Source organism: Chiloscyllium plagiosum, unplaced genomic scaffold, assembly GCF_037043375.1.
Source record: "Chiloscyllium plagiosum isolate Xiang-an unplaced genomic scaffold, Cpla_swu_hap1 HiC_scaffold_51, whole genome shotgun sequence".
Taxonomy (NCBI): Eukaryota; Metazoa; Chordata; class Chondrichthyes; order Orectolobiformes; family Hemiscylliidae; genus Chiloscyllium; species Chiloscyllium plagiosum.
This window is the reverse complement of record NW_028270189.1, coordinates 3,221,207-3,232,361: the sequence shown is the minus strand read 5'-3', so window position 1 is coordinate 3,232,361 and position 11,155 is coordinate 3,221,207. Positions and strand designations below refer to the sequence as shown.

At 60.8% G+C, this 11,155-nt stretch overlaps 1 protein-coding gene across 1 annotated transcript in view; it reads right to left on the bottom strand.

Annotated features, from left to right (window-relative positions):
• Positions 1-1,198: 1,198 nt before the first annotated feature.
• Positions 1,199-11,155, bottom strand: part of ftsj1 (FtsJ RNA 2'-O-methyltransferase 1) — a 32,405-nt gene continuing 22,448 nt past the window's right edge. The window contains exons 7-12 of the mRNA XM_087985221.1: positions 11,041-11,093; positions 7,600-7,653; positions 6,049-6,151; positions 5,841-5,924; positions 1,633-1,736; positions 1,199-1,527 (exon numbers count right to left, since the gene is read on the bottom strand). Coding sequence (XP_087841347.1) covers positions 1,291-1,527; positions 1,633-1,736; positions 5,841-5,924; positions 6,049-6,151; positions 7,600-7,653; positions 11,041-11,093 — 635 coding nt within the window. The 3' untranslated portion in view covers positions 1,199-1,290. The remainder of the gene's footprint in view (positions 1,528-1,632; positions 1,737-5,840; positions 5,925-6,048; positions 6,152-7,599; positions 7,654-11,040; positions 11,094-11,155) is intronic.

Sequence of the window (11,155 nt, the reverse complement as noted above, 5' to 3'; positions counted from 1 at the left end):
AATCCCACCCTAACCTGCACATCCCTGGGCACTACGGGGACAATTTAGCACGGCCAATCCACCCTAACCTGCACATCCCTGGGCACTACGGGGACAATTTAGCACGGCCAATCCACCCTAACCTGCACATCCCTGGGCACTACGGGGACAATTTAGCACGGCCAATCCACCCGAACCTGTACATCCCTGGGCACTACGGGGACAATTTAGCACGGCCAATCCACGCTAACCTGTACATCCCTGGGCACTATGGGGACAATTTAGCACGGCCAATCCTCCCTAACCTGCACATCCCTGGGCACTACGGGACAATTTAGCACGGCCAATCCACCCTAACCCGCACATCCCTGGGCACTACGGGACAATTTAGCACGGCCAATCCACCCTAACCCGCACATCCCTGGGCACTACGGGGACAATTTAGCACGGCCAATCCACCCTAACCTGCACATCCATGGGCACTACGGGACAATTTAGCACGGCCAATCCACCCTAACCTGCACATCCCTGGGCACTATGGGACAATTTAGCACGGCCAATCCTCCCTAACCTGCACATCCCTGGGCACTACGGGACAATTTAGCACGGCCAATCCACCCTAACCCGCACATCCCTGGGCACTACGGTACAATTTAGCACGGCCAATCCACCCTAACCTGCACATCCCTGGGCACTACGGGACAATTTAGCACAGCCAACCCACCCTAACCTGCACATCCCTGGGCACTACGGGGACAATATCCCACGGCCAACCCGCCTTAACCCGCACACCTTCGGAGTGTGGGAGTTAAACCAGGGTGAACATGCGCGTGGGCACAGACAGACAGACAGCTGCCTGAGGGGAGAATCGAACCCGATTCCCTGGCACCATGAGGCAGCAGTGCTGAGCGCTGGTCCGCCGTTTCGCCTGAATCCCGTGACTCGGGCTTTCTCCCAAAGATGTGGAACCGACAGCTCCCCCTTCATTCTGATACCAACCACCTCACACACAACAGGAATTATTATCTCCACATGAAAACCTCCTTCTCCGAGCTCATTAGGGGGAGGATGCCAGATTTTTTGGCGATCATTTGGAGGGGGGGTGGGGGGGGTCAAACCAAGTGTCTAATGAATGCTGGCCCCCCTGCGTTAGTAGTTCAGTAACATTAGCCGTCTCTTTCCCATTCCCCGCTAACCTGTGAGTGCACAAACACCGATGGACATTTCCTCACGCACTTTATTGTACACTGGGCGCCTTAAAAACGGCAAGCCATGCCTTCGGTTTAAAATCATACGCACCGGGTTCCGAAATCACACTCGGGATTCGGAATCACACCGCTCCCCGGTCAACGAGAGGCCTCCGAGCGTCCCGCACACGTCGCTGGCCGCTCCCTCCGAGGGCGGTAGCGCGGAGGCTCCCTCCGAGGGCGAGGGGGCACGCTCCCTGGCCAACAAGTTGTTCCTCCTCAAGAAGCAGGCCTCCTGGTAGGGAGGCTGGATGGGAGGCTGAGCGGGAGGCGTGTACGTGTACTCCTTCCCGACTTCCAGCTGCGCGGAGCAGGAGAGAGAGAGAGAGAGAGAAAGTCACCGGAACAGATGAGCAAAGCCCGGGCAGAGCTGGCGCTCCCGCTAGCGAGAGGCGGAGATTCTCACCTGTAACGGGTAGGTCTTGTCAGAGTCGTAAGCGCTGAGGTCGCCGCAGCTCAGGAAGGGTACGATCAGCCTGTTGGGGCCCTGCAGCTGGTTAAAGTCCACGTCTGCACAGAGCGACAATAACAGACACCTTTCACCAAAAAAACTAAAGCAAAACCCCCAGGCAGCTGGCACCGGGGGAGGAAACCAGACAGTGCCAACAAACATCTTACAGCCACAGGACAAGGCGTGAGAGGGGTCAGAGCGATGCCATACACCTGTCACCAGGAACCAAGGGACAGACTTCAAAACTGCGGATTAGGGGGAAAGGTGAAGTGATTATCTTGCACTCAGAGCGTGGTTGAGGCTGAAAACCTCTCAATCTCTTTGGCGCCTCATGGCGCTAGGGACCCGGATTCGATTCCAACCTCAGGCGACTTTCTGTGGAGAAGAGACACCTTCTCCCTGCGTTGGGGTGGTGTCCTCCCACAGTCCAAAGATGTACAGGTTAGGGTGGGATTGGCCGTGCTAAATTGTCCCGTAGTGCCCAGGGATGTGCAGGTTAGGGTGGATTGGCCGTGCTAAATTGTCCCCGTAGTGCCCAGGGATGTGCAGGTTAGGGTGGATTGGCTGTGCTAAATTGTCTCCGTAGTGCCCAGGGATGTGCAGGTTAGGGTGGATTGGCCGTGCTAAATTGTCCCCGTAGTGCCCAGGGATGTGCAAGTTAGGGTGGATTGGCCGTGTTAAATTGTCCCGTAGTGCCCAGGGATGTGCAGGTTAGGATGGATTGGCCGTGCTAAATTGTCCCGTAGTGCCCAGGGATGTGCAGGTTAGGATGGATTGGCCGTGCTAAATTGTCCCGTAGTGCCCAGGGATGTGCAGGTTAGGATGGATTGGCCGTGCTAAATTGTCCCGTAGTGCCCAGGGATGTACAGGTTAGGGTGGATTGGCCGTGCTAAATTGTCCCCGTAGTGCCCAGGGGTGTGCAGGTTAGGGTGGATTGGCCGTGCTAAATTGTCCCCGTAGTGCCCAGGGATGTGCAGGTTAGGGTGGATTGGCCGTGCTAAATTGTCCCCGTAGTGCCCAGGGATGTGCGGGTTAGGGTGGATTGGCCGTGCTAAATTGTCCCCGTAGTGCCCAGGGATGTGCAGGTTAGGGTGGATTGGCCGTGCTAAATTGTCCCCGTAGTGCCCAGGGATGTGCAGGTTAGGGTGGATTGGCCGTGCTAAATTGTCCCCGTAGTGCCCAGGGATGTGCAGGTTAGGGTGGATTGGCCGTGCTAAATTGTCCCCGTAGTGCCCAGGGATGTGCAGGTTAGGGTGGATTGGCCGTGCTAAATTGTCCCCGTAGTGCCCAGGGATGTGCAGGTTAGGGTGGATTGGCCGTGCTAAATTGTCCCCGTAGTGCCCAGGGATGTGCAGGTTAGGGTGGATTGGCCGTGCTAAATTGTCCCCGTAGTGCCCAGGGATGTACAGGTTAGGGTGGATTGGCCGTGCTAAATTGTCCCCGTAGTGCCCAGGGATGTACAGGTTAGGGTGGATTGGCCGTGCTAAATTGTACCCGTAGTGCCCAGGGATGTGCAGGTTAGGGTGGATTGGCCGTGCTAAATTGTCCACGTAGTGCCCAGGGATGTGCAGGTTAGGGTGGGATTGGCCGTGCTAAATTGTCCCCGTAGTGCCCAGGGATGTGCAGGTTAGGGTGGATTGGCCGTGCTAAATTGTCCCGTAGTGCCCAGGGATGTGCAGGTTAGGGTGGATTGGCCGTGCTAAATTGTCCCCGTAGTGCCCAGGGATGTACAGGTTAGGGTGGATTGGCCGTGCTAAATTGTCCCGTAGTGCCCAGGGATGTGCAGGTTAGGATGGATTGGCCGTGCTAAATTGTCCCGTAGTGCCCAGGGATGTGCAGGTTAGGATTGATTGGCCGTGCTAAATTGTCCCCGTAGTGCCCAGGGATGTGCAGGTTAGGGTGGGTTAGTCAGGGGACCTGTAGAGTAATTGGGTTGGGGAATGGGTCTGGGTGGGTTACTCCTCAGAGGGTTGAGATGGACCTGTTGGGTGAAAATGGTCGGGATTCGAGGATTCTATGATTCAAGGGAGTCCCTGCTTGCCTGCTCGGGGAGCAGCCCCAACAACACGTGAGAAGCTCAACACCATTCATTCAACGGCACCCCCCACTTAGTTGGCATTACCACCATTGACGCTCAGTAGCAGCGGTGTGTGCCATCACAAAAGTGCACTGGCAAAGCCACAACCACATCCAATGACATAGGGAACACCACCACCCCCTGCAAGGTGCCAGCCCAGCCCCAACTGGGAAATATAGCGCTTGCCAGATTTGAAGCTCAGATTGAGGTTCTGGATGTAGGTTTGCTCGCTGAGCTGGAAGGTTCTTTCCCAGACGTTTCGTCACCATACTCGGTAACATCTTCAGTGAGCCTCCGGACGGAGCACTGCTGCTGTTTCCTGTTTTCTTTTAATGCGTTTGGGTTTCTTTGGGTTGGTGATGTAATTTCCTGTGGTGATGTCACTTCCTGTTTTCTCTCTCTCTCTCACGGGTTGGTAAATGGGATCCAAGGCAATGTGTTTGTTGATAGAATTCCGCTAAAACATGGCCCCCCTCTCACTAGTGTCTTTACATACGGATGGGGAAGGACACCACTTTCACTGGGACAACGCATCCAACTCAGGACAAGCCAGAGACATGCACAAGAATTCCTAAAAGCATGGCATTCCAACCGGACCTCTACCAACAAATGCATTGACTTGGATCCCATTTACCACCCCCTGAGAAAAAGGACAGGAAATGACATCACCAACCCAAAAGAAACCCAAATATATCAGCAGGAATTATCAGCAGTGCTTCGTCAGGAGGCTCACTGAAGATGTTACCGAGTATGGTGACAAAACGTCTGGGAAAGAACCTTCCAGCTCATCGAGCAAACCGACATCCTAGTGCTGTCGCTGGGTCAGAGTTCCCTCAGAGGGGCACTGGGGGTCAACCCATAGCACAGGTTCAAGAAGGTAGCTCACACCCCCCCCCCCACCCACGAGGCAACCAGGGACGGGGCAATAAATGCTGGACGGTCACAGCGACATCACACACATGAATAAAACCAAGTCTCGTTCTGATGAAGGGTCTGCCAGACTCGGAATGTTGGCTCGCTCGCTCTCTGTCCGACGATGCTGCCTGACCCATGGTGATCTGCAGATTCCAGCATCTCAGAGAATCCTCAAATCCCAAGGGTGTGGAAACAGGCCCTCCACCCCAACAGGGCCAGACTGACCCTCTGCAGAGTAACCCACATAGACCCATTCCCATACCATCCTACATTTATCCCTGACTGATCCACCCTAACCTGCACATCCCTGGGCACTATGGGACAATTTAGCACGGCCAATCCACCCTAACCTGCACATCCCTGGGCACTATGGGACAATTTAGCACGGCCAATCCACCCTAACCTGCACATCCCTGGGCACTACGGGGACAATTTAGCACGGCCAATCCACCCTAACCTACACATCCCTGGGCACTACGGGACAATTTAGCACGGCCAATCCACCCTAACCTGCACATCCCTGGGCACTACGGGGACAATTTAGCACGGCCAACCCACCCTAACCTGCACATCCCTGGGCACTACGGGACAATTTAGCACGGCCAATCCACCCTAACCTGCACATCCCTGGGCACTATGGGGACAATTTAGCACGGCCAATCCACCCTGTCCTGCACATCCCTGGGCACTACGGGGACAATTTAGCACGGCCAATCCACCCTAACCTGCACATCCCTGGGCACTATGGGACAATTTAGCACGGCCAATCCACCCTAACCTGCACATCCCTGGGCACTATGGGACAATTTAGCACGGCCAATCCCACCCTAACCTGCACATCCCTGGGCACTACGGGACAATTTAGCACGGCCAATCCACCCTAGCCTGCACATCTTCGGACTGTGGGAGGAAACTGGAGCACCCGGAGGAAACCCACACAGACTGGTGCCCGAGGTTGGAATTGAACCCGGGTCCCCGGCGCCGTGAGGCAGCAGTTATAACCGCTGAGCCACCATGTTGCTCTGGAACACAGCCTGGTAAGGCTATAGCATTACTGAAGACTTTTTAAAAAGGGCGTCTTAAAGAAACGAGGGGGAGACGGACGGGACGGCGGGGGGGGGGGGGGAACGACAGGAGGGGGACACGACAGGAGGGGGGGGTCCACCCTTACCGTAGCAATGGTCCAGCAGGGGGTTTGACATGTTCGGAACGTAGCCCTCAGGCGGGGAGTAGCCGTGACACACCACGAACGCCTCTGCAGGAGGGAGGGAAGAGTCAGCCATCAGAGGCAGGCCCGCCTGGTTTTAAAAGCACCCATCAACGTGCAGATCGCGCTGCTGGTGAGCGCTCAGCCGGTTCGATCCCCGGTGAACCCTTACCGATGCTGGAGTTCCGGCTGCTCCTCGGCTTCGCACACGTAACCTCCCTGAAGAAGATCTTCAGTTGGGAGTACAACAGGGTGACGTCCTTTCCCCGGAAGATCTTCGGCCAATAAATATCCATGTGGGGGCAAACGGGGTTAGTGTGGTCAGCATTAGCAGGCTTGGGCTGAAGGGCCTGTGTCTGCACTGCACATATCACACGCCCTTCATTCACACTTCGCCAGGTTAAAACACTCCGCAACATACAACACCAAGTCACCGCACAAAAGGACGTGCAGGGTGAGGGAGTGGGAGAGTGGGGTGATCACTGAGGGAGCGGGAGCTGTGGGTCAGTGCTGAGGGAGCGGGTGCTGTGAGAGGGTCAGTGCTGAGGGAGTGGGTGCTGTGGGAGGGTCAGTGCTGAGGGAGTGGGTGCTGTGGGAGGGTCAGTGCTGAGGGAGTGGGTGCTGTGGGAGGGTCAGTGCTGAGGGAGTGGGTGCTGTGGGAGGGTCAGTGCTGAGGGAGTGGGTGCTGTGGGAGGGTCAGTGCTGAGGGAGTGGGTGCTGTGGGAGGGTCAGTGCTGAGGGAGTGGGCGCTGTGGGAGGGTCAGCGCTGAGGGAGCGGGTGCTGTGGGAGGGTCAGTGCTGAGGGAGCGGGCGCTGTGGGAGGGTCAGCGCTGAGGGAGCGGGTGCTGTGGGAGCGGGTGCTGTGGGAGGGTCAGTGCTGAGGGAGCGGGCGCTGTGGGAGGGTCAGCGCTGAGGGAGCGGGTGCTGTGGGAGCGGGTGCTGTGGGAGGGTCAGTGCTGAGGGAGTGGGCGCTGTGGGAGGGTCAGTGCTGAGGGAGCGGGTGCTGTGGGAGGGTCAGTGCTGAGGAAGCGGGTGCTGTGGGAGGGTCAGTGCTGAGGGAGTGGGCGCTGTGGGAGGGTCAGTGCTGAGGGAGTGGGGGCTGTGGGAGGGTCAGTGCTGAGGGAGTGGGCGCTGTGGGAGGGTCAGTGCTGAGGGAGTGGGGGCTGTGGGAGGGTCAGTGCTGAGGGAGTGGGTGCTGTGGGAGGGTCAGTGCTGAGGGAGTGGGGGCTGTGGGAGGGTCAGTGCTGAGGGAGTGGGGGCTGTGGGAGGGTCAGTGCTGAGGGAGTGGGTGCTGTGGGAGGGTCAGTGCTGAGGGAGAGGGGGCTGTGGGAGGGTCAGTGCTGAGGGAGTGGGTGCTGTGGGAGGGTCAGTGCTGAGGGAGCGGGTGCTGTGGGAGGGTCAGTGCTGAGAGAGTGGGCGCTGTGGGAGGGTCAGTGCTGAGGGAGTGGGCGCTGTGGGAGGGTCAGTGCTGAGGGAGCGGGGGCTGTGGGAGGGTCAGTGTTGAGGGAGCGGGGGCTGTGGGAGGGTCAGTGCTGAGGGAGTGGGTGCTGTGGGAGGGTCAGTGCTGAGGGAGTGGGTGCTGTGGGAGGGTCAGTGCTGAGGGAGCGGGTGCTGTGGGAGGGTCAGTGCTGAGGGAGTGGGTGCTGTGGGAGGGTCAGTGCTGAGGGAGTGGGTGCTGTGGGAGGGGGAATCCCCAACACCCCAGTGGGGGTGGGGTGCCTACCTTAGCCACGAAGGTTCCACTGTGTTTCAGGACGTGGGTGGTAATGTTCAGAGCCTGTCGTGTTTGGGAAGAAGGCAAACAGGTTCACACGTGGATGCCATTCCCGGCAACGCCGCCTTCCCCCTCATCGAACCGCGCCCCAGGACTCTCTCCCTCATTTTGAATCCAGTACCTGATTTGGAGAATCCCTGGGACAACTCTCTGATCAGGAAGAGGCAGTTCGGTCTCCTCTCCAGACTAACCCCCTCCCACACACCGGTCATGGCTGGTCAGATTACTCCAGGTTCCTGTCCACATCCCCCACCATCTCCTGCTCAGCCTAAACCTGTCCCAGCGCTCACTCCCACAGAGAGAATGGGAGGGGGGGACTCACTCACTCCCGCAGGGAGAGAGAGGGGGGGAGAACGGGGGGGGTCTCACTCCCACAGGGAGAGAGAGGGGGGAGAATGGGGGGGGGACTCACTCCCGCAGGGAGAGAGAGGGGGGAGAACGGGGGGGTCTCACTCCCACAGGGAGAGAGAGGGGGGGAGAATGGGGGGGGACTCACTCCCGCAGGGAGAGAGAGGGGGGAGAACGGGTGGGTCTCACTCCCACAGGGAGAGAGAGGGGGGAGAATGGGGGGGGACTCACTCCCGCAGGGAGAGAGAGGGGGGAGAATGGGGGGGGGACTCACTCCCGCAGGGAGAGAGAGGGGGGAGAACGGGGGGGGGACTCACTCCCGCAGGGAGAGAGAGGGGGGAGAATGGGAGGGGGGGACTCACTCACTCCCGCAGGGAGAGAGAGGGGGGAGAACGGGGGGGTCTCACTCCCACAGGGAGAGAGAGGGGGGAGAACGGGGGGGGACTCACTCCCGCAGGGAGAGAGAGAGGGGGGAGAATGGGGGGGGACTCACTCCCGCAGGGAGAGAGAGGGGGGAGAACGGGGGAGGACTCACTCCCGCAGGGAGAGAGAGGGGGGAGAATGGGAGGGGGGACTCACTCACTCCCGCAGGGAGAGAGAGGGGGGAGAACGGGGGGACTCACTCCCGCAGGGAGAGAGAGAGAGGGGGGAGAATGGGGGGGGGGGAACTCACTCACTCCCGCAGGGAGAGAGAGGGGGGAGAATTGGAGGGGGGGGACTCACTCACTCCCGCAGGGAGAGAGAGGGGGGAGAACGGGGGGGGTCTCACTCCCACAGGGAGAGAGAGGGGGGAGAACGGGGGGGGGACTCACTCCCGCAGGGAGAGAGAGAGGGGGGAGAATGGGGGGTGGCACTCACTCACTCCCGCAGGGAGAGAGAGGGGGGAGAATGGGGGGGTCTCACTCCCACAGGGAGAGAGAGGGGGGAGAATGGGGGGGACTCACTCCCGCAGGGAGAGAGAGAGGGGGGAGAATGGGAGGGGGGGACTCACTCACTCCCGCAGGGAGAGAGAGGGGGGAGAACGGGGGGGTCTCACTCCCACAGGGAGAGAGAGGGGGGAGAATGGGGGGACTCACTCCCGCAGGGAGAGAGAGAGGGGGGAGAATGGGGGGGGGGACTCACTCACTCCCGCAGGGAGAGAGAGGGGGGAGAATGGGAGGGGGGGACTCACTCACTCCCGCAGGGAGAGAGAGGGGGAGAACGAGGGGGTCTCACTCCCACAGGGAGAGAGAGAGAGAGAGGGGGGAGAATGGGGGGTCTCACTCCCACAGGGAGAGAGAGAGGGGGGAGAATGGGGGGTCTCACTCCCACAGGGAGAGAGAGGGGGAGAATGGGGGGACTCACTCCCGCAGGGAGAGAGAGAGAGCGGGGGGGGAGAACAGGGGGACTCACTCCCGCAGGGAGAGAGAGGGGGGGGGGGGGAGAACGGGGGGGGACTCACTCCCGCGGGGAGAGAGAGAGGGGGGAGAATGGGGGGACTCACTCCCGCAGGGAGAGAGAGAGAGCGGGGGGGAGAACAGGGGGACTCACTCCCGCAGGGAGAGAGAGGGGGGAGAATGGGGGGACTCACTCCCGCAGGGAGAGAGAGAGAGCGGGGGGGAGAACAGGGGGACTCACTCCCGCAGGGAGAGAGAGAGAGAGGGGGGGGAGAATGGGGGGACTCACTCCCGCAGGGAGAGAGAGAGGGGGGGGGGGAGAACGGGGGGGGACTCACTCCCGCGGGGAGAGAGAGAGAGGGGGGGGGAGAACGGGGGGGGACTCACTCCCGTGGGGAGGGGGGGGGGGAGAAAGGGGGGGACGCACTCCCGCGGGGGGGGGGGAGAACGGGGGGGGACTCACTCCCGCGGGGAGAGAGGGGGGAGGGGGGGGACTCACTCCCGCGGGGAGAGAGAGAGAGAGGGGGGGAGAATGGGGGGGACTCACTCCCGCGGGGAGAGAGGGAGAGGGGGGGGAGAACGGGGGGGACTCACTCCCATGGGGAGAGAGAGAGGGGGGGAGAATGGGGGGGACTCACTCCCGCGGGGAGAGAGAGAGGGGGGGAGAATGGGGGGGACTCACTCCCGCGGGGAGAGAGAGAGAGGGGGGAGAATGGGGGGGGGACTCACTCCCGCGGGGAGAGAGGGGGGTTCTTGCTCCTGTGGGGAGAGAGAGAGGGGGGGAGAATGGGGGGGAGAATGGGGGGGACTCACTCCCGCGGGGAGAGAGAGAGAGGGGGGGAGAATGGGGGGGACTCACTCCCCCGGGGAGAGAGAGAGAGGGGGGGGGAGAATGGGGGGGACTCACTCCCGCGGGGAGAGAGGGGGGGTCTTGCTCCTGTGGGGAGAGAGAGAGAGGGGGGGAGAATGGGGGGGACTCACTCCCGCGGGGAGAGAGAGGGGGAGAGAATGGGGGGACTCAGTCCTGCGGGGAGAGAAAGTGGGGGGGGGGGGGAGAATGGGGGGGACTCACTCCCGCGGGGAGGGGGGGGGGGGGAGAATGGGGGGGACTCACTCCCGTGGGGAGAGAGAGAGAGGGGGGAGAGAACGCGGGGGTGGACTCACTCCCGCGGGGAGAGAGAGAGAGGGGGGGGAGAATGGGGGGGACTCACTCCCGCGGGGAGAGAGAGGGGGAGAGAATGGGGGGACTCAGTCCTGCGGGGAGAGAAAGTGGGGGGGGGGGGGGAGAATGGGGGGGACTCACTCCCGCGGGGAGGGGGGGGGGGGGAGAATGGGGGGGACTCACTCCCGTGGGGAGAGAGAGAGAGGGGGGAGAGAACGCGGGGGTGGACTCACTCCCGCGGGGAGAGAGAGAGAGGGGGGGAGAATGGGGGGGACTCACTCCCGCGGGGAGAGAGGGGGTGCCTTGCTCCTGTGGGGAGAGGTGGAGACTGTCAGAGACACAGAGAGGGGAAGGGCACTGACCTCTGGCCTGTTCACTGAAAGGACAGAGTGCACTCTGTGTGTGTGGGGTGTGGGTGAGATGGGGGGGGGGGCCTACTGCACAAACGTGGTGCTATCACTGTGTTCCCGATGGTGGGGGGGGGGGGGTTCTGACAATACTGACCGCAAGCAGGAGCTGGGCCTGAATGTACTCATCGATATCGTGTAGTCCAGTTACTGCACCGACCGACCGTCACAGAGGGGGAGGGGGAGAGAGGGGGAGGGGGAGAGAGAGAGAG